The sequence below is a fragment of the Suillus fuscotomentosus genome, assembly GCF_016647785.1.
Source record: "Suillus fuscotomentosus strain FC203 chromosome Unknown F5891scaffold_3, whole genome shotgun sequence".
Taxonomy (NCBI): Eukaryota; Fungi; Basidiomycota; class Agaricomycetes; order Boletales; family Suillaceae; genus Suillus; species Suillus fuscotomentosus.
Window position 1 is genome coordinate 1263805 of NW_024539515.1, and position 21322 is coordinate 1285126.

The 21322-nt window shown below is 46.0% G+C and overlaps 9 protein-coding genes across 9 annotated transcripts; 5 read left to right on the forward strand and 4 right to left on the reverse strand.

Annotated features, from left to right (window-relative positions):
* Positions 1-32: 32 nt before the first annotated feature.
* Positions 33-2195, forward strand: F5891DRAFT_939816 (glycosyltransferase family 57 protein; the record flags this gene model as incomplete). The annotated part of the gene is made up of 12 exons (XM_041374245.1): positions 33-214; positions 262-340; positions 399-414; positions 466-643; positions 692-845; positions 894-965; positions 1018-1270; positions 1323-1468; positions 1517-1653; positions 1701-1798; positions 1850-1925; positions 1973-2195. 12 exons carry the CDS (start codon positions 33-35, stop codon positions 2193-2195), a joined length of 1614 nt encoding a protein of 537 aa, XP_041232887.1.
* Positions 2196-2242: 47 nt separating this feature from the next.
* Positions 2243-4053, reverse strand: F5891DRAFT_1161352 (P-loop containing nucleoside triphosphate hydrolase protein; the record flags this gene model as incomplete). Its single annotated transcript, XM_041365255.1, has 11 exons — positions 2243-2265; positions 2314-2393; positions 2450-2671; positions 2721-2821; positions 2886-2907; positions 2958-3261; positions 3382-3429; positions 3479-3602; positions 3657-3838; positions 3951-3972; positions 4030-4053. The coding sequence occupies 11 exons, from the start codon at positions 4051-4053 to the stop codon at positions 2243-2245; spliced, it is 1152 nt and encodes a 383-aa protein (XP_041232888.1).
* Positions 4054-4446: 393 nt separating this feature from the next.
* Positions 4447-6403, forward strand: F5891DRAFT_1181602 (uncharacterized protein; the record flags this gene model as incomplete). The annotated part of the gene is made up of 8 exons (XM_041366052.1): positions 4447-4494; positions 4554-4609; positions 4668-4941; positions 4989-5085; positions 5138-5230; positions 5279-5538; positions 5588-5614; positions 5669-6403. 8 exons carry the CDS (start codon positions 4447-4449, stop codon positions 6401-6403), a joined length of 1590 nt encoding a protein of 529 aa, XP_041232889.1.
* A 185-nt stretch (positions 6404-6588) lies between these two features.
* F5891DRAFT_1001075 (multidrug resistance protein 4) lies at positions 6589-9416 on the forward strand. Its single transcript, XM_041360149.1, has 14 exons — positions 6589-6657; positions 6708-6874; positions 6932-7197; positions 7250-7438; positions 7492-7585; positions 7635-7748; positions 7798-8110; positions 8165-8172; positions 8223-8255; positions 8305-8429; positions 8490-8578; positions 8629-8718; positions 8773-8839; positions 8897-9416. The coding sequence occupies exons 3-14, from the start codon at positions 7009-7011 to the stop codon at positions 9077-9079; spliced, it is 1494 nt and encodes a 497-aa protein (XP_041232890.1). The 5' UTR covers positions 6589-6657; positions 6708-6874; positions 6932-7008; the 3' UTR covers positions 9080-9416.
* A 192-nt stretch (positions 9417-9608) lies between these two features.
* F5891DRAFT_1100441 (uncharacterized protein) lies at positions 9609-14315 on the reverse strand. The gene is made up of 20 exons (XM_041363567.1): positions 14214-14315; positions 13857-14155; positions 13761-13807; positions 13663-13707; positions 13566-13595; positions 13326-13513; positions 13198-13276; positions 12740-13141; positions 12647-12686; positions 12448-12476; positions 12239-12397; positions 11661-12184; positions 11549-11603; positions 11436-11492; positions 10930-11384; positions 10783-10875; positions 10664-10733; positions 10218-10612; positions 10028-10168; positions 9609-9974 (listed from the first exon to the last, which is right to left on the reverse strand). The coding sequence occupies exons 1-20, from the start codon at positions 14232-14234 to the stop codon at positions 9831-9833; spliced, it is 3273 nt and encodes a 1090-aa protein (XP_041232891.1). The 5' UTR covers positions 14235-14315; the 3' UTR covers positions 9609-9830.
* A 933-nt stretch (positions 14316-15248) lies between these two features.
* Positions 15249-17554, forward strand: F5891DRAFT_1181605 (MFS general substrate transporter; the record flags this gene model as incomplete). Its single annotated transcript, XM_041366053.1, has 16 exons — positions 15249-15386; positions 15441-15490; positions 15538-15564; positions 15611-15672; positions 15725-15790; positions 15840-15929; positions 15974-16044; positions 16098-16127; positions 16177-16215; positions 16265-16542; positions 16605-16621; positions 16679-16712; positions 16777-16864; positions 16915-17071; positions 17127-17212; positions 17264-17554. The coding sequence occupies 16 exons, from the start codon at positions 15249-15251 to the stop codon at positions 17552-17554; spliced, it is 1524 nt and encodes a 507-aa protein (XP_041232892.1).
* On the reverse strand, positions 17529-18740 carry F5891DRAFT_1001102 (vesicle transport v-SNARE protein N-terminus-domain-containing protein). Its single transcript, XM_041360150.1, has 5 exons — positions 18540-18740; positions 18427-18485; positions 18012-18374; positions 17899-17960; positions 17529-17840 (listed from the first exon to the last, which is right to left on the reverse strand). Exons 1-5 carry the CDS (start codon positions 18646-18648, stop codon positions 17750-17752), a joined length of 684 nt encoding a protein of 227 aa, XP_041232893.1. The 5' UTR covers positions 18649-18740; the 3' UTR covers positions 17529-17749.
* A 40-nt stretch (positions 18741-18780) lies between these two features.
* F5891DRAFT_1001105 (integral membrane protein DUF106-domain-containing protein) lies at positions 18781-19959 on the forward strand. The gene is made up of 5 exons (XM_041360151.1): positions 18781-18932; positions 18988-19073; positions 19131-19420; positions 19477-19638; positions 19712-19959. Exons 1-5 carry the CDS (start codon positions 18861-18863, stop codon positions 19909-19911), a joined length of 810 nt encoding a protein of 269 aa, XP_041232894.1. The 5' UTR covers positions 18781-18860; the 3' UTR covers positions 19912-19959.
* Positions 19958-21181, reverse strand: F5891DRAFT_1001113 (EF-hand). The gene is made up of 7 exons (XM_041360152.1): positions 21031-21181; positions 20957-20981; positions 20684-20901; positions 20466-20599; positions 20302-20403; positions 20191-20239; positions 19958-20141 (listed from the first exon to the last, which is right to left on the reverse strand). Exons 1-6 carry the CDS (start codon positions 21092-21094, stop codon positions 20210-20212), a joined length of 573 nt encoding a protein of 190 aa, XP_041232895.1. The 5' UTR covers positions 21095-21181; the 3' UTR covers positions 19958-20141; positions 20191-20209.
* Between the last annotated feature and the right edge of the window lie 141 nt (positions 21182-21322).

Genomic DNA, 21322 nt, shown 5'->3' on the forward strand with positions numbered 1-21322 from the left:
GCCTGACTTTAAGAGGTTGGTTATACACTTCGATGAACACAGTCAAACAGTCCCATAGTTCACCTACTGACCAACTCGATGACTCCCAGAAGCCGCATGCACCAAAATCTACCTCAGCATGGACGTGGCTGAACTTTCTGGGTGATGTATCAAAATCCGAAGTCGATGTTTTACTTCTCTCCATGGCATTCAAGTTTCTCCTGTTCCCAGCATAGTAAGTCCTCCTTAAATATGTATCCGCATGCTTACTTATCCGTGAAGTCGCTCTACGGATTTCGAGGTCCACCGAAACTGGCTGGCCATAACACATTCACTTCCTATTTCTCAATGGTATTACGATGTGCGTCCTGAAGCTCTCTAGATTCCATTACTAGGCTTATTTTAACGCGGTGTTGAAGACAACTTCTGAGTGGAGTAAGCCCTTTTGAAAGTTTCTGTATCACACTGTCTCATCTCGTCGACTAGCGCTGGATTACCCTCCATTCTTTGCATATTTCGAGAGCTTGATGTCCATACCCGCTTCATTCATTGATCCCAAGATAGTTGACCTCCAAAATCTGCAATATGATGCATGGACAGTCATTGCGTATCAACGTCTAACCGTCATTATATCTGAGCTTGTCCTTGGTGCAGCACTTCTGAGGTGATTTTCTATTTATTCATATCTGTGAAGCACTAATTCTTGAGGGAGGTTCATCCGTGTTTCTGTTGATCCCTCTCGTCAACGAATTCTCTCTGCGTCCTTGTTTCTTCACCCAGGGTTCCTTATGATTGACCACATACACTTCCAATACAATGGGTTTATGTTTGGAATATTGCTATGGTCGATCTTAATGGCTTGCGAAGTAAGAGTGTGGTTCTTACTTGAGCAAAGCGTCTTATCACATTCATAGGGTAGAAAACTGGCGAGCGGCATACTTTTTGCCGTTCTTTTGAATTTCAAACACATCTACATGTATCTGGCGGTATGATCGCATCACTATTCGTGGTCCTTGGCTCACTGGGTCACCTCTACAGCCTGCATACTTTATTTACCTTCTGCGGTCTTATTGCATGTCTCCCGCCGGGGCGATTATTCCCACACGCTTTATCTCATTAGCGAACTCTGTCCTGCTTGTGTTCCTAGCCTCTCTAGGACCATTCGTATTGATGGGCCAACTCCCGCAACTCCTTTCTCGCTTGTTTCCTTTTACACGTGGACTGAATCACGCTTACTGGGCACCAAATGCGTGGGCCTTGGTCACTGCCGCAGACCGTGTCCTTTTGCAACGTTTGTAGTTCATTGACTACCCTTCCACTACCGAGCTCACATTGGCCCTCAGTGGTAAAACATCTAGGTGTGGAACTCGTAGTGAATGAATCTGGTATTGCATCGACGTCTCGCGGCCTTGTAGGCGATACGGTCTTTGCGGTGATTCCAAATATCAAGCCTATCCACACGTTTATCGTCACAATAATATTCCAGATGGTGCGAAAAATTGCATAACCGGCCGATCTCTCTGATATTGCAGCTCAGGTTTATCTCATTAAGCTATGGAGCGCGCCAACTTACAAGTCGTTTGTGGCTGCCTTGACGCTTTGTGGTTACGCTTCATACATGTTCGGGTGGCATGTGCATGAGAAAGCCATTCTGCTCGTATTAGTGCCTCTCACGTGCGTGGTTTTCATTACTCCTTTTAATCTAGTAATCAGTGTTGCAGGCTTCTGGCCTCGGAGAACTATGCGTATTACAAGACCTTCGTTATCGCAAGTGTCGCGGGTGTCTTCTCCCTCTTCCCCTTGATCTTTACGCCAGCAGGTGCGTTCCCGTAATGTCAGCTCGTCTTGGGTATCATTAACAAAACCGAAGAGACTCTGCTAAAAATTGTGTATTCCTTCATATGGGGAGGGATGATATTATACCCCCTCCACAAGCAGCTTTACGAGTGAGCACTGACACAGAGATGTTTCTTGCTATTAAAACTTCCAACAGATTTCCTTCATCACTGCCCTGGGTACTGTTGGAGAGCTTTGAGAATGCATATCTTTATGGTTTTGCATTTCTCCAAGCTTTCGTCACCCTGTTCCCTCTCATGACTGGCGGGAATCCAGACACTGAATTTTTGCCCCTGATGGCGACAAGTGTTTACTGCGCGGTGGGACTGATATGGTCATTTATCCGGCTCAGTACTCTATACATTATACAGCAGTACTAGTAGATACAATGAGTTGCGCGGGGTGAGCCGTACATCTATCATGTCGGCTAATTTTTTGCGATATGAACGACTGAGAGACCGCTTGAGATTGTACGCGTGGAAAAAATAAGATTCTTACCATCCTCGTCTTCCAAGACGTGGTCCAAGCCAACCTTTTGACCTCGAGAATGCTTGGCACTTGCACCCCATACAACGGCACTGATCATGCAATCAGCTCCGCGAATTAGTAAGGCAATCTCAGCGTTTACACTCACTATTTCATTTGCTTGGCAATTTCCTTGTGGATAGCATTACAAAAATCCTCCACACTACATCTCCCTCTACGAAGGACGACTGGAGCGGAGTAGTCAGGTGATTGTCCACGAGGTTTGGTGTAAACGCGGACAAGCTCGAGAGCTTCCCACATTTTCTCTGTGAGTTCGTCGATATTGAGCCATTCTCTCGATGAGACTGGAACGCTGTGAGGAATTTTGTACCTGAACACCAGTAAGTGGTATTCTTCATGGAAGACAAAAAGCAACGAACAGAAGATCTAATTCCTCTATCGAGATGGCATCGATCTGCATACACAACCAACGTGAGTGGCATATAATTTCAACCAAGAGATAAACAACCTTATTCAAGACCTAAAATTTGAAACGTAAGGAATTAGCACAGGGTGAAATGCCATTCATGTTAGTCAACACGTACATAAAGTGCAGGAATATAGACTCTGCGAGGTATAAACATCCAATTATGCAGGTTTCTCATGAATTAACACACCTGTTCCCTTCAATGACGTCCACCAGGTCGTCCGCCGTCATGTTAGGCTGCCGAATAGTAACGTCCACATTGCTGAGCTTGTACTCGCTGAGAACTGCCTTGATCTCTTCTTGATCTATATTCGTCAGCGGGACAGTATTGGTGATCGCGATGCCGCCCTTGTCCTTCTTGCGAACCAAAATGGCTGGGGGCTTTTTATTCAAGCGAATACCAAAGCCCTCTAACTCGCTCTCGATGATCTTTTTGTCTCCTAACGGCTTGAGGACATCCAAAACAATAAAAATAAGGTTGCATGTTCGAGCGACTGGGGTATGCATTGCTCTCAACCTCGGCTTTCGCATGCGTTAAACTTGGAGGTCATACCGGCAATGACTGCATGATAAAGTGAGTGAGCTTGCTGCAAGCCCAGAAAAGCTGTACTTACCTTGTCGACCTCTACCTCTACCATCATTTGCTCCCTCGATAATTCCAGCTGAGACAAGAATAAGGGTATGATTACCAAAGAAAAGATACGTACGCACGCAAATCAAGGATTTGTATAGGTGCGCCGTGGACTTTCAAAGTACCAGGGACTGTCGTTAATGTTGTGAAATCAATCTCCGAGACTTCCGAGTGCGTTCCCGTGAGCTTCGACATAAGAGTGGACTAGATGTTCGTTGATGATGACTGGCGAGTGAGAATTAAACGCAAAGAACTCGCCTTTCCTACTGACGGAAATCCAACGAAACCGACAGATGCTACACCAGTCCTAGCGACATCAAAACCGATACCGGGTCCGCCTCCGCCTCCTCCTCCAGAGGGCGATATAAGCTCGCGTCGTAGTTTTGCAAGCTTAGCCTTGAGTTGACCCAGATGGTAGCTCGTGGCCTTATTCTTTTGGGCTACAAGCACGAAGTTCGTCGGCTGATAAGCCTACTTCATAAAGGATAAAAAACACACTTTTGGCCTGTTAGGAAAGTTAGTAGAGGTTCATGTCATCCCAAAAGATAAGACTAGCCATTTCATCTTCGATTTCCTGAATAATAGACACCCTCGTTAATCAGAAGTAGCAAGGATAAACAGTGATGCACACTTTGATCTTTTGTACTGTAGTCATTGCTGTGCTTCCTGATGGTTAGTGGTCAATAATGTTTATTGTAACCGTGTGGCGGACAAAAAAAGATATAATCGAAATAGGACTAGTCACATAGCTTTTGGGCCAGAGCAACCGTTGTTTTCAAGTTTCACGGCTCGTTCTTTATCATCTTCATCATCCTCCATCCACAGTTTCTGCGCTAGTACTGTCCATCCTCACAGTTTACCCAGAGCACTCTTTGGTTTGATTTTTGCCGGATTAGACCTTCTTTTAACGCCTCTCATTGTCTCAGAACCTGGTCAGGTTCTACATGCGGCTGGCTCGCTCTACGCTCATTCATATATCCACCAAATCCCCCTTGTGCTTCTTATTGTCTAACTTGCTCGTTGATCCCCACTATTATCTCTCAACACGATGAGCGGTGGACCAGCATGGAAACGAGAAATTGTTCCAGATCATAAGGTGAGCCACTCGTCTATCCTAGGTTTTCTTGCATGTCAATAAGCTGTTTACCACCTTAGTTCGACTTCATCGACACCCGTGAGTTTACCGATAACGGGTTCCTCATGCGCCTAAAGTGAGTAACTCGTACGGACCTGTGGAACGCGCAGGCTGTGGATGCTTGCGTGGTACAGTGTGATGGCGGCTGTTCATTCACTGGTTCCAATCATTTCAAAATTGGACCGCTTATTGATGTTTCCTCAAAGATATCTCTGGCTTTATATCATCATCCTCAAATCATTTCTGGTCTACCTTTCCGATATCTTCACAGCTACGACCATGTTGACAACTTCAACATGGTCCAACCAGATCTTTAACAACTGTCAGCATCAAGATGGTTGTTTTTATATCCCATTTAATGTTGGGAAATGGCTGTTCGTAGGATGTATTATTTTTGGCTTTCTCCTGGTAGGATGCTGTCCTAGGCAAGAGAACGTATATCTGATCATCCGCAGCTGGCGTACGAAGCCCGGAAATCAAAGAAAATTATCGCCAGTCGTGATATCTCTTACGCATTCACGAACGTGATGGCTAACAACTATTACTCCCTCCGTATGTGATCCCTTTGTTTATGGCATCATCTAAAGCTCATAAACTGCGCAAGGCTCGTATGATCACTTCTGCTTCTTTGATCATATCAGTAATTCCACGAAGAAGAAAGATGACTTTGCGTTCTTCATCTTCTTTACGTTCAAGAGTAAGTCTCTCCGTCTTTCTTGAACAAATATATCTGAACCGATATCAGGTTGGAAGCGCCTGTTACTGTCTGATGGACCAAGACAAACGATCAACGCTTTGACACTCTATAGTATCTACCTGGCGAAGAACGACAAGGGATCTTGGTACGACATCAGCAAGTACTTCGCAGGAAACAGTCTGTCAACCTCCGCCCTGACTGTCTCCACGTTCTTCACCTTCGTCATTTTCGCTGGCTCGCTCTTACTGTTGATTATGGCTGGCATATTCTATATTCCTTTGTTGTGCTACATTCAAGGGAACCTCAAGGTCAGTTATATTTCCCTCTGCCAAGCACATCCACTCATGGGTTATATAGGAGTACGTATGCCACAAGGTCGACAAGGTAGCATCCATCACTTCGAGTTTTGGTTACGTATGACTCATTGAATGATGATAGCGAATTGCAGAGGTCATCAAGCGTAGAAACAAGGAGCGACTCGCAAGGGCTGCTGCGCTAGCGAAGAAGGAGGCTATGGGTGACTTCTCCCACTTGAAAAACAAGAAGGGCGAGATGGTCGGGAAACCTTTACCACAGCCGACTCTTCCAAACCTCTCGGTTGACGATGACGACGACGCTGGATCTATCTCCAAGCGTGGGCCAGGTGGTGCCTACAACCAGGATTACTACTTTGACCAAAAAAGCATAGCACCAAGTTATCACACAAATCCCGCGAGTGCTGACTATACCGAGTATCCTCCAATGCCGGCTTACAACGCTGGGTATTCACACCAGACTGCGGGGACGTTCAACCAATATAGTTCGTCTACGGGGGGTTACGAGCCACAGCACCAAACGTACGAAGAAGACTACGGCAGCACGGTTCATCTTCAGGAAGGTGTTACTCTTGCATACCAAACTGATGATCAAGGGCCGTACGATTCATATGGGAGCTCTGGGGTGGGAGGGCGATATGTTGCAGACGCACATGATGTGTACCAAGGGAGAGCAAATGCAGGAGCACGTTTGCCATATAATGGTGCGAGCGGGCAGGCTTACGATGTGCAGGACTATCCTAGCCAGCAGTATACGCACGCACATAATTATGACTATACGGCAACGAACGGGGATGGATACCATTATCAAGGGTATGGTGGTGCACAAGGGTCACATGAGTATGGACATGCTTTGTAGTATAGTTACATAGTGCGACTTGGTCTTTTTTTTGCTTGTCTTCAAATAATTCCCTACTTGTTTTATCTACCTCTGAGTTTGCTTGGCTCGCGTGATTTCGGGCCGTTTTCCCCATTTAGTTATGTTGAACGCGGAGGCCGATGCTCCAGTTTGTCTGAATCGCTGACGCATGACTAATGTCACTTGTGAAATGGCTGCCACCCACTACATAGTACTGGTGCACCCACGATACGCGATCTAGGGGGTGACTATAAGTGAGTACACTCTCCTAGCCATAGATGCATACTCAGACCTCGTTCGCCAGACCCTTGGACAGGAGACTGGCTGTGTAGCTGCGTGCTCTCCGTATAGCTACCAATATCCTGGTACCATGCCTTCCATAGCTACCAATATGAGAGAGCCGATCAGGCATCCTCAGGCAGGCGGCAGGCCCATGACTCAAATTCGGCTCGGGCCAGATAGATCTCACCTGTCAGCAATTCCAACGTAAATGTTCAGCGGTAAAGCGCAATAGTAATACTTGCTCAGTCAGGTTATCGTCTGCTATTTAAGAGTCTTGCCAGGACATGTCTTTCCCTACCTGCCACCCGGTGTAACGCTGGTCCATGTCGAGCTCTCCAACCACCGTTTCTTTTGCTCACCGAGATCATTCGGATGATATTCATGCCATGAAAACTGAACAAGTCAAGTCTACCGACGTCGAGGACACTCACGACAAAGACTACGATTGGGAACACCACCCTGCGAACCCCAGGAATTGGTCTCCCGCAAAAAAATGGACAACGACTACCCTTGTCAGTTTTTCCATCCACGAGTTCAGCTTACGATGACTTATGTCAGTATTAGGTCGCACTGTACACGTTTGTTACGCCCTTAGCAAGTTCTATTATGGCACCCGGTCTACTCGATATCGCCATCAAATTTGATATAACCGATCCAACAGTCATAGCGTTGACTCTCAGTATCTTCCTTCTGTCATTTGCCATTGGCCCTTTATTTGCAGCACCCTTGTCTGAAGTGTATGGCCGTGTATGGGTGCGTCATGTGCATCCATCAATGAGACCGGCATTTACCTGAATGGGTTCAAGGTACTCCACCTAGGAAACCTTTTCTTTATCTTCTTCAATCTCGGTTGTGCCTTGTCACCCAACACTGTATCCTTCATTGTTTTCCGCTTTCTAGGTACGTCTCAGAACATTTTAAGCTCCATCTTTTCTCATTCTCTGCAAAGCTGGATTAGCGGGCAGTCCACCCATAGCATGCGGCGGAGGCGTCGTCAGCGACCTCTTTGCGGAACGTGATCGAGCATCAGCTGTCGCACTGTACAGCATCGGACCCTTGATAGGTGGGTCGTATACGGTTTTATATTGCATGACGTTTACGCATCCTGCAAGGCCCTGCTGTCGGTCCCGTTATGGGAGGTTTCATCGCAGAATCAGTTGGTGTACAATATGTCTTCTATGTCGTTATCGCGATATCCGGCATTGCCGCGGTGATCGGTATTCCTCTCTTGAGAGAAACCTATGCACCACTTATCAGGCTTCGTCTGGATAACATGGCTCTGGATCCCGAAAAGACAACCGTGGGACATTCTACCCTCCAAGGCGAGATGAGCAAATGGGCCTACTTATGGCTCAACCTCAAGCGACCAGTCATACTGTTGACCCGGAGTTTTATATGTTTTATCCTGAGCTTGTATATGGCTCTGTAAGTTCAAATCTAATGTCATGCACACGCGGCTCACTGATGTCATCTATCCAGGTTATACGGTCAGTACCGCATTAAGTTATATTGAACATGAATTGAGATCATTTGTCAGGTATCTACTACTTGATGTTTTCTACTTTCCCCGGTAAGATCGTACCTGCCTACAGGGATCGTCATTAACAAATTTTTCTCAGACCTCTTTTCGAAGGTGTACCACTTCAGCACTGGAATTGCAGGTCTGACGTACCTCGGAACAGGCGTTGGATTTCTAGCCGCCTCTTTGTTCGGCGCCAGAGTTTCAGCAAAGATCTACATATACGTATGTCAACTTGCCTTCTACCTTGAACGTGCCAACTCACGCGTTGGTTATTATGCCTAGCTTGCTGCCAAAAATGGAGGGCAGGGTAAACCCGAGATGCGCATACCTGCTCTGATATTCGGCTCGTTGTTTGTCCCAGTGGGACTATTGTGAGATAGACGCATTTATCCCTGCTCCTATGGGGTCTGACATATGTTAGTTGGTATGGCTGGTCTGCCCAAGCCGAGGCCCAATTCATGATGCCCATCATTGGTACCGCTATCTTTGGATTCGGGTTGATGACAAGTTTGTGGGTGTGCTCCGGTGCATGAGTCTCTTTCACGTCTAATCTCTTGACATGAAGCCTCCCTATTCAACTTTATCTCGTGGATACGTTCACCTATGCTGCAAGCGCTACTGCAGCCGCGTCTGTTAGTCTTTCTTACATTGCCTCTAATCTCGTTGGCGTCCACTAAATACATCATCAGACGCTCCGTTCACTTCTTGGTTTCGTATTCCCTTTGTTTGGAGAACAGATGTTTGCGGCACTCGGCTATGGTGGAGGCAATTCCTTGCTTGCAGGCATTGCCATAGTCATTGGCATACCCTTTCCAGTGTGGATATACTTCGCCGGCGAACGTATGCGCACGAATAGTTCTTTGGCATGCTGATTTTTCCCCTTCTTCTCACCATTGTGAAAGTATGATAGTCCTCAACCCCTTCAGAAGCACCAAGTCACGATAGCCCCAATACGATTACATCCGCTTACTACTACACCATGGAGGGATTCATGGTTGTTAATAACAGTAGAATCATTGTCCACCTCCGAGTCATCTATGGACACTTGTCATGCAGAGATAGTGTATTTTTTCCTTCGTAGAACTACCTATTTGTGTTAATAAGTGCTTGCCGCTGCGCGGCTCGTCTTGTAAAAGGAAATTCTGTGAGTTTGCGTCTAGTGCCATAGCGGATTTTTTTGTGCATTAATATTCAATATGTTGTCCTCTATCCTTTGCTGAGATGATAGCATTCGAGTCTTTGCGCACGGTACACTGTGGGGTTGACATGGGTCGATCGACCCGGATTATACCCACACCCAACCCGCGGATGCCAAAATTTTCAGAGGCCTACCTGTACCCACCCAGCTTAGTTGCATGAAGATGATACAATTACGTCACTGAGCGCAGTCTCGCCGGGGATGAAGCTCATCTACCTGTGTATTATCATCTTTAATAGTTTACTGAATGGAAAGTAATGGGTAGACAGTGATAGCTCCTCGGGTATGATGAGTACGAGACCAAAGTTGAAAGCACGATGACTGGAGCTCCGACACAACTGCTAAAGTGCTGCAAAGGATACATAGAAGACGCCGATGGTAATGCTGAAAGAAATTGAGGAAACGAGGTGACGACGATAATCCATCTAGGAGGCTAAAGACACCTTCTCTGCTGCCTGTGACCACATATCCAACTGAGCCAGCATCTGAGACACTGTTTGGATAATCTGCGATCGCACACGGAGATCATCTGGGATGCCTTCCCAAAGCACACTAATTGACACTTCAACCTGCAAGACAGGATGAAGACCACTTTCACCGAGATGAAATCGAAGGGACTGACCTTCTCAGCAAGTTCCCGGAGTGACTCGTTGAGAGCCTTCCCGACGGCCTCAGCTGCAGCCGACAAGCGACCCAGAAGCACCTCTGCTCCACCATCAAAAACGACATGCCTATGTGTGTTAACGTAGTCACGGAACACAGTCTGCAACATGTCAGAAGAGGTCCTAAAATGATACGACTAACATATATACCTTCTGTCGCGCGACACTTCCTTTACCTCGCTGTCTGGTGGCTCGATTGTAGCCGTCTACCAGTTCGGTTTGGACATGAGGAGCAAGACAACGAGATATCTCCTTCTGCTCCCGTACAAGCGCTCCTTCTACGACTTCGATGATTTTCCCTAATGTGAGGTGTACCTCTTCTTGGGAATCGGAACTTCGTGCGCATGCGCGTTCTTTTAATTCAGCCACTGCGCTCACCTCTACATCTGCGAGCAGCTTCTTGACGCATTCCGTGACGGCGGATGATAATGGGGTGAACAGATCAGACTCGAAGATCGTTGACCAAGAAGAAGCAATATTCCGAGTGAATGGCGTCAGAAGCTCAACATTGAGGTCACGATGCCAAGACCCGTGGCGACGAAGTGCTGATATTGGGCAAAATCAGGGAGGGCGAGGGTGCGGACTGGAACACTCACTGGCTCGATAGGTATTCCAATACATGGACTCTGCAAACTTGTCGACACATTGAACTGCACCTTGCGCAGCCTGTGGAATGTCATCAGATGATGAGCTGATACAATGCAATAGTATTCACTTTGACTGCACCCACTCGGCACTTGTCTTCAAGGCCATCATGGAACAGACCCTGCAAGTCTGAGACACATCTTTCGACACATGCACCAAAATCCTACAATGAAATGTGAGCTGTACAGAGAGCAAAAGTCAATGCAAACGACCTTACTTTCACTAGCCGAGGTGTGATTCCTGTAGGTTCACTATAAGGATCCACTTTTAAGCGCGAGCTATTGTTCATCGTGGGATTGAATCCCTTCAGGCCTGGAATGTCAAAGTGATTAGCCTTCATCCCCACATCATACAGTATCGGACCCTGACCACCCTCTACTGATTCCCATTTTTCACGAAGGGCTTTGCTGTCTGCAACAATCGCATCACTGATACCATCAGTATACACCCGCACCGAGTTTGCAAACATTTTTAATTGCAGATGGTATTGTTTCGCAGCACGATGTTGATTACCAACGGCTAACCGGTGGCACCATTGCTGTAGAGCGGGAACCCCGGTGTCGGCAATGTTGGAGAAACATGATGGGTCTTCGTCAAGTTCCATTCGTCCTGTTATCCGGACATAATCACGGGACGAGCAAGTGAACACTTCAAGGTCAACCTCGTCATAATCTAAGTAAAAAATTTAGCAACATATTTTTGTTGAATTAGTATGAAACTTACTGCGCAGATTCTGAGTTGGATCAAAAGCCTCTGGGTCTCGCTCCTCGGCAGTGGCATCTGTATCATGTGAACTAACTTAGCTGATACTGCAAAGACGGCAAGTCATTACAAACCATCATTAAGTTTCAGCCCGACACGGAAATCTTCCTTTAAAGCATTGCGGGAAAACTTCAAGTTGTTGCCGTCAGAAATAGAATGAATAACGACAAGAGTCACAAGACAAACCTCCGAACGCTTTAGAGAACAAAATGTACTCTTGTCACGCCGCGCTTCCATCTCTTTCCTCATGAGGTCATCAAGGGCACCCTTGATGTTTATCTGTGCCTTCCGTGCGTCGTCGAGTTCTTCCCATGCAGCTTTGATAGATTTCTGGGCATCGTCGATCTTCGCTTCGAGAACCTTGACTGTAACCTCTTCTGGCTCATCTTTGATGCCGTCGTCATGCTGTGTGTCCTCCTTTTCCTGCTCCTCTTCAACTGATTTCTGCCCTCCACACGTGTCATCGACATACATGTCGCTATCACTAGTATCATCTTCTGAGTCATGTCCAAAGGTGCTGCTCTTTAGACGCTTAGCCGGCCCAGATTCCTTGCTGTGAGTATTCTTTCGCTTCTTGCCCATGCTCTGGGTCGCCTGATGTACTGTTGCAGTAAACTGTGGCATAAGCATTGTACCGTTCGCGAGTGCCGTCTTGCCTTCCTGGCATTGCTGTATGACGGCTTGGAGTCGTTTGAGCCGCCTGAGGATGACTATGAAATTCACATAAGTACATTATCCGAGTCACAGGAACAAAACATTCATACCTTCGGTCAGTGACTCTGTGTCAGCCTTTTTTAGTTTGAGCTCGGATGTTTCCTTCTTGCATGAAATGATGCATTTGTTGATTTTCTCTAGCGCAGGGTCGTCCTTGAGATCCAAGGTAGTGATGACCTCAGAACAAGATATATCGTCACACTTGGTAGCTGAGGTATATAGTTTTAGCAAGAATTCGATCAGATGCGCTCTAACAAACCGATGAAAGTGATGGTATGGGCATCATAGCTAACCAACAAATAAGAAATTCATCGCACGAGTGAAGAATAGATCACTCACTTGCCGTCTAAACAATGAATGACAATAGCCTGCATTTAGCTATCTTAGAGCAATCGTACTAGAAAGAACTTACCCACTGAGGATGATTGTTAGCCTATTCCCAAGGGGGTGAAGAAGACATACTCATCAGCTGTGTTCTGAAAGCTTCACCGAGAAGATCTATTTTCGAAAATATTGGAATTGTGGCACAGGTGTGGAGTTGAAACAGATACCTCGAGCGGTCTTGTCATCCACTGCACGGGTGATAGGTGCAAGAATCCAGATACAGTTGCACTTCTTCATGTAGTCCTTTGCGATGCGATTCCTTGCAGGATTAACATCGGCGACACCAGGTAAATCAACTAAGATAGCACCGGTGGAAAGAGCCCGGGCATTGCACTGTATATTCACTTGACGAATCAGAGGCCATAGAGCTGTGTCGTGGTCTTCCTTTTCCTCGGCGCTGATGACTAAGTTATCAGAAGCACTGGTCTTTTTACTCTTCCGAGGTTTGTTCTTTTTACCCCGTCGTTTCTGGCCTGTAGAAGAATCAACATATCTCGCAATTTTTTGGGCAAAGCTACTTGAATCGTCCGCTGATATCTTCCTTGTAGTGCCCAAGATGCGGACAATATCTGCACAGAGGATCCAAGTCAGCATAATCTATAGTGACAAGCTTAGAGATGTGCACTTGTATTGTAGGCCAATATCTGATCAGCGGTCATATCAACAAGTTGAGGTAGAGTTATTGATGGGTATACAGCGTGAACCTGAGCACGAATGATATACTAAGACACCAAAAAACCTCGTAACCCTTACCTTGTACCATGCAACCTCTGAATCACCATGTAGGTCAGTAGTACGTTTTAGATCGTTACCTTCGGCCTTAATGTCATTGAGTAGAGCAATGAGCTCCTCTCTCCATTCGGCCTCAGAAAGGAATAAGACATCTGCATTGATTGTGGGTGCAGTGTGATATGAAATCTGAGTGACCACTGAGGTACAGGCTGCAAATTGCTAGTGATCAAAATCTTACGTAGTCAAAGAACTCAACTTTACCTCTCATGCCGCTCGTGGGAACAACGTCGACTACAGAAAAAGATCAAAATAGATATGAGAGGGGCATACACCATTCCGAGCCAAAGTGACCACTTACCATCTAACAGTGCGTTTATGGTTGATGATTTCCCAGCTCCAGTTGCTACAGGATACAGGCTTCAGTCAAAACACATGTTGGAAGAAATGAACACGCACCACCACAGACAGCTATCATCATAGTTGGACTAACTTGATTGAGGAGACTGTGATGGTTTTCATTTCTGACCTCACACGAGGTACAGGATAACATACCTGTCTATTTCACGAAGCCAAACATCCTTACGGAGCTTGCTACTACCAAGTTCAAGTTTTTCAATACCAATTTTTAGTGTCTTCACCATCCCAAGTCCTTCATGAAGTGCGTGTTCAGGGGTATATGTAATTTCATCGGCAAACTCATAGAGGTGATATAATGTCGGCTCGATCACAGACTCCACTTTGATATTAGAAGCTACCAGTGAGCCTGAGAGTGGTGTATCGTCGTGTCCTGAGTCAGAGAATGATAGTTCTTCAGTAGGTTCTATTTTGACGAGTGGACGAGGTGCCACTGACTGCTCATCATGGGGTTAACTTAAGTTGAAGCATGAAACCATAATATTGTGAACTCACTGATCGCGATACGCTTCCCATTTTCTTTGAATTTGGGCGCGTGAATAAACAGATTTGTACGTCCAACAGCTAATAGACGTGCGCGTGAAGCTTTGAAACCTTGAGCGGAGTTTGGTCTCGCGTGACACTTCGCGTTCGTGACAAAGTTAAGGCTAACCCACTTCATTGAAGTACTTAGTACAAAGGTCCAGCTGTGCTTCATATTGGTTTGAGATTGTTGCGGTGGTCAATGATCGCATTTCAAGTGCAACATCTGTTTCAACTTACAGTAAACCATTCCTTATATCCAGGTGGTCTAGAGCATGATGCCAAGTACTACACGAACTTGCAGGAACGTGCAAGATTGAGCGTAGTGAGTCTCGTCATATGGTTTGGCTGTCGTATACGAGCGGGAAAATAGGGTCACAAGAAAACGGGGGTCGTTGGAGTATGACGTTCGTGGGTAGCCGTCTATATCCGTGTACACGTTCGATGATTTGACTAGGACCTCCACGATGTGCCATGGTTGATGGCCCATATTCAAGTTCTAGTCCTCGGGCGGCCTCCATATCCTACCAATCTATGAGCTTGATGGGAGATACTTTCATTTGCATGCAAAAGAAAAGCAGAAGCGACATGCTATGCTTTACTGATTTCTACATAAAAAAAGATGAGTTTCCTTGTTCATTTGCAGTAGAATTTTGGTCAAATTCGAATCTCGATGTCACGCAACTTCCGCGACCTACAGTCAAGGGTTCTTTTTGAATCTACGAACAACTCTCAACGTTTCTCGGTACCAATGACATTCCTTCAGTGAGAATTTTGACCATGCTACACCGTTTTGTGCTCCTAAAATATGCCTTATCGTGATTTAACGCGCAACTCTATTCATGGCCTTATCACATTGGTGCTTATCATGCTGCGGCGCCTCAGGCTTGTGGATATCTAGCATGAATGACTTAGACAACCGTGACCCCTCATTTACGGTTCTTCTTCCAACTCTCTGGACCTGAGAAGACAGCCCGAGGCCATATCTTCTGCGCAACGAATCGGGTTATGGATCCAGAAAAAGAGACATCTCATGAAGAAATTGCGGATTCTCCGCTCTTCAAAGGAGATGAAGCGCTTCGACTGGTGGGAACTCAAGCACAGAAATTCAATGAAGAATATAATCGAAGACTCAGGAACAAACTCGTACATCCATACAGTGGTTATTACATTTTACCGACCTTGCTGACAGGTTGATAGGACAAGGTTATTATTCCAATAACTGCTGCGGTTTACTTCACCCAGTTTTTGTGAGAAAGCCTTCATTTTTGCTTATCTGGTTTTGACATTCTGAAAGGGACAAAACATCGCTCAATTATGCGAGGTCAGTAACTGAAGGTTGTCTCGAGGATGCTCAACATTATGTTTAGTATCATGGGGTTTCCGGTAACTGGACAGAACTACAATTTGGTTTCAATGGCGTTCTATCTTGGTAAATATGAGTCCTCTCAAATGTTCTTGCGTTAACTACATTATATCCACAGGTTTTATAGTTTGGGAATTCCCCACAGTATATATCGCCCAGAAGCTCAGGCTTGGGAAATACCTTGGTGAGTTGATACTTATCCTAGATGTGGATAAAAACCAGAACAATATCAGGCGTGAATGTTATCATATGGGGCATCGTGCTATTGTGCCATGCGTTTGCGGATTCCTTTCATGCCTTCTTCGCGCTTCGTTTTATTCTCGGTGAGTAGATATTCGTCTAGCTGAGTTTCGCTAAAATCAAGCAGGGATGTGCGAGAGCTGTGTGTCTCCTATCCTTATATCGATAATATCCATGTTTTATAGAAAAAACGAACAAGTGAGTGGTCAATAATTTCGCCTGTGGTGAAACTGTATATATGATTCGTGCAGGGAACTCGCATTGCATATTTTTACGCAATGGTCGGTAACTTTCTTTTCCATTTTTTTCTTGCTGAAGGCGACACAATAGCTTGGTTTTACTCAGGTCTTCGGAGGCTTCGTAGCTTATGTATGTAATGCGACATCACACTAAGAAGGCTGGGCTCACTGATCGTCAGGGAATCTCATTTTACAATGGAGGTGCCATGGCACCATACAAGATTGTCTACTACCTCCTTGGTGGCCTTGCAATCCTCGTTGGTATAATCGTATTAGTGTGCTTACCAGATTCGCCTGTCAATGCCTGGATCCTTACGGAGGAGGAGCGCATTGCGTCCCTAGAACGGGTCAGGGATGACCAGGGTGGTACGGAGAACAGGAAGTTCAAGAAAGAACAAGTCATCGAGACACTTCTGGATGTCCGAACTTGGTTAATCGTGCCTTGCAACTATGCTTAGTGGGTATTCATCGCGACATTACCCGTGCACGCCTCACTCTTGTTTCAGCCGATATTCCTAGCGGCGGTCTCACTAACTGTAAGTCATCTTTGCCTTGATGACATGGTTTCACGAGCTTGCTCATGGCCAGCCTAGTCAGCAACATTATCATAAAGAATTTCGGATATACGTGGGGCCACATCAAAGGGTAATCTGTCGCAGTGACTAACGATTTCTCCCCATCCTCTCGACAGATCAAGGCAGACTTTGATTCTTGCCACTCCCTCTGGAATTGTGGAGGTTATCTCAGTGGTGGTCTGCGGTTATTATTCTGATAAAAAGGTGATGCCCTGCATGACTGACATTGGGGCCGCGCTCATCGACAAATATAGGGAGAACGCATGTTACCAGTGATTTATGCAACTCTCCCAACCCTTCTCGGCGTCGGTAAATTATCCTTCGTTTGTAGCAACCCAAAGAAGGCTGATCGCCTTCCAGCGCTGATGATTGGCTTCAACGATAGTGGACAGAAGGGGGTTTTACTATTTGGTGAGCATTGATCGACGCAGTCATCATGCACGTCAAAAGATGACATGATTTGCAGGTTCATATCTCATAGGTTCGTTTGGAAGCACATTATCTACGATCTATGCATACAATGCCAGTAACACCAGTGGTTACACGAAGAAGGTATGCCAGGTATACCTTTGTCTCTGGGCACTGCCTGACATGGTTCGACAGCTCACCCTCAATGCGCTCACCATGGTCTTTTTCTGCGTTGGGAACATCATTGGCACTGAAATTTTTCAACCTAAAGATGCACCGGCATATATCCCAGGCAAGGCTGCCATCATGGTTTTGCTTTCAGCGCAGATCGGAGTAGCATACCTTCTGCGCCACATTAATGTGAAGCTAAATATCAAACGGCGAGCGATTATAGAGGAGATTAAGAGGGAGAAGGGTTGGACCGATGACGACGTTCAGAAGGAAAAGGAGCGTCGTGCATTCGCCGACATGACAGACAAACAGTAAGTAAGATCTAGTGGAAGTGGACTCAGGCTCAAAGTGCTGGCAGGAATGTATTCTTCCAGTATGTAAACTGATAGCAGGACCATCTAGCACATCACAAGTCACTGGAACGAAGCTTGTGAAAATATACTATGCATAAATACAATGTCTGTAGACATATGACAAGGGGTAATGCGACAACCATAAATTAACATCTGTCTACCGGAAAACTTTTTCCCATAGAATGATTGCAATTATCAGGACTAGGACAACAATGATAGCAGCAGTGACGACACGTTGTTGGTACATCCTGTATGGCACATATTAGGCGTGTGGTTCAAAAACACCTACAGCAGTATTAAACTAACCGTCTAATCATCTTCTTCAAAGTGCCTGAGGCTCGGTCAATAGCAGTGTCAGCGGTGCGAAGCTAGTAAGGCACGGGGTAAGTAATTGTCAAGAATCAAGGGACAAGACACACGGTATCTCTGGAATTCTCGATTTGCTCTCGTTGCGTTCTGAGATTCATTAATATCTCAGCACCCTGGTCTTCTGTCTCAAGGGCAATGCGTTGTGATTCTTGTAACCGTCTTGTACCATCCTCGAGAGTGGAGGTCCCTGCAAGCAGGCGGGTACGATCACTGGTGGGCCCATAGGGCTCGTCTGATGTGGGTGTGCCCACTCTGCCAGATGAAAGAAGTTCCGCTCTGGACACTTGAGAATGAATGTCCTTGGAAAGCTTCTTGAATCGCACTAGGTCTCCCTTGGCAGTTTTGAGGCGGTTTTGATACTGTGGCTTTATGGACTGTGGTATCCCCTGGATTTCTATCTCCATTTGCGATATCTACGATTGACCATTAGATTTGACTTCAGCGCCAGTCTGGGTGTAAACCAACCATTTCGTCGGCCTCATCCAGCTCCATTTCCACTCTTCTGAGTGCTGCTCTACGCTGTTCTGTGCAAATAACCCTGATAAATCGACGAACTAAGACTAGGAACTGCTACGTACCACCACGCTCATCCTTGCCTTCTCCGTCAAGTTTTGAGCGAATGCTGTCAATGATTTGTCTGAAATCCTGCTCATATGAGTCGAATAGCGCAGTCGGGGAGTTGTCCATGGTTTCTGCTACCCCACAAGGGTCAATAGAAGCACGACTCTGGAAGGAGCTGAGGAAACGTCAATGGCGGACAGTGAGAGTGAACATTCAACTGCGCACGTCGCATGTCGATAGTCGTCTCAAAAAGGAAATCTTCTCTCTGAATCATTCCAACACGTCGAGGTCGCTGCAGCTCGTATTCTTGACACACTCCAGTCCTTTTACGCATAGCAATGGATAGGCTTTCATTATACTTGGATCCCCAGATTCGGGACTGGGTCCTCTTTCCAATTACTCTTGTAATGGTGAGTTTGGTTTAACCATCACTGCGGTGCAAGTGTTTACTATGTGTACGACTAGATATTAGTCGGAATACTGCGCCATTATGTGGTGATTCTTTTGCAGTCTCCACCGAAAAAGCTCTCGCGAGCTGCAACCCGTGAGCAGTACGTGACCCTTATCTCGTTTCCCCGATATCTCTCTAACACAGTGACCTGCAATAGGCGTGCTCTGACGCGTTCCCAGATTCTCCGAGCCACGTCCTCAAATTCTCCGATACCACCAGCATTTTACAAATCTATCTCACAGCATCTTTCTGAGGCCTACAAAGCCGGAACGTACCTGAAAGACGGACCGCCCAAAGCTGACGCGCCGTCATCTGCTCCCAATCCTCTGTCTGACCCTGCCGCCATGGACGGCATGATGGCCGGCATGAAAACCCAAATGGTTATGATGGTCCCACAGATGGTTATTATGGGCTGGATCAACTTCTTCTTTCAAGGCTTCGTCCTAAGTGCGTGATTTCCCCATAACGCTTCAATAGAGCACTCCGACCTGAAGATCTCTCAGTTAAACTACCCTTCCCCTTGACACTGGGCTTCAAGTCCATGCTTCAGCGTGGTATCGATACTCCTGATATGGATGTTCGGTGGGTTTCATCACTGTCGTGGTATTTCCTCAACTTTTTCGGCTTGAACGGCCTTTATCGACTTATCCTTGGCGGTGACAATGGTACGCGCCTCCGTTTATTTCCTGTGTTTTCTATCTAGTTGTCTGATGCTGGCGTCCGGATCTTCTTTTTTAGGTGCTGATTCATCGCGTGACATGACTGCGTCGCCTTTTGCGGCCATGGGCAATGCGCAGCCCGGGCAACCACAAGATTTCAACAAACTTTTCAAGGCAGAGCGGGATAATCTCGAGTTCGCTGAGGGTCTTCACAACTGGGTGGGTGAAAACATGGACATCAAGATTCTACGAAAGTATGGGAAGCTAGCTGCCTTATGATTCTAAGTAGTTGATTATCACGTTGGCTATGCAAGATTCTAGCCTTGAGATGCGAATAAAAATATGCGACACCGGAACCTGGTTTACCGCTACATCGATGAAGGTAGACAGATCCGGCCATAGCGTAGAGTAAAGTATAGTGTGCGAAAGGCTTGGTCTTGATTTCCGTGAGCTGAACGACCCACAACATCTGGAATACAACAGGAAAGTATATTAGGAGGAAATTTTAGCTGTGGAAATGAATCAGTGGTGTTTGAAAAGTAAAAATAATCCGCTTGCATGAATGCTAGTATCATGATCATACGAGACCATCGTATAGCGATAATGCCTATAAAAAGAATGAATAAACTTGGTTAGAGGACTGATCATGTGAAGACCCTAAGTACTCACCTGGACGATAGTCGGGTCTTGTTTACTGCCTTCGACGAATTCATCGTACGTGAGCTGTGCGTCCTTGTCTCGGTCCATATTCCTGAAGATCTTGTCTACTCGCTGTGTATTTGGGATAGTGAGCGGAGACATGTCATAAAGATGGAGTAGTTTGTCAAACGAACCTTTTCAGGAGTATCCTCATCGGCAGGAAGTTTGACCATTTGTCCAGTCATCTTGTATATGGACGTTACGATCTGTAACATCTCATCATAGGTGATAAAACCATCTTTGTCTATATCGTACAACTGAAAAGCCCCTGGAGGAAAGTGAGTAAGAATTAGATCAAATGTGAAACGTCATGAGGGGTCGGTATCAAAATGAAGTGGGGAAGTGTACGTACACTTGAGCTTCTCGTCTAATCGGCCACGGCTCGTGACACTGAGAGCGCATATGAACTCCTTGAAGTCAATAGTACCATTTTTGTTCTCGTCAAATACGTTGAAGACGTAGTCTGCAAAGTCTCCTGGATCCCCGAATGGAAAGAATTGTTTATATATACGACTGAATTCAGTCTTGTCCAGCTGGCCGGATGGACAATCCTTGAGAAAGCCCTTATACCTGTAGTGCGATTAAGATGAAACGTACGCCACAAGAGACGATAAATAGAAAGAACCATTGCTGTAGCTCTCTCTTGTCGACTATGGTAAAGTATCAGATGGAATCGATATAAGATATTTCGGAACTGACAATAAGTGTTCTTTTGTAGATCTGCGAGTTGCTCCGGTGAAAGTTTGCTCTGAGATTTGCCCATGGTTGGTTGGTTGTTCTGGATAAGATTGACTGTGTGGTTTATAAAGAAGAACGGGTTAGGCTACGTTGCGGCCACCGTGACCAAGTGTTGCTGGCAGGGTGGATGGCTTCCATAGAGAACACCCTAGCTAATCTAAGCGCTGGAAGGCCGAGAACCGTTTCACACGAGCTTCTAGAAATCCAGAAAAAAAAAATACAAAATTAGAATTGATTGTAAATTTGATTAGGA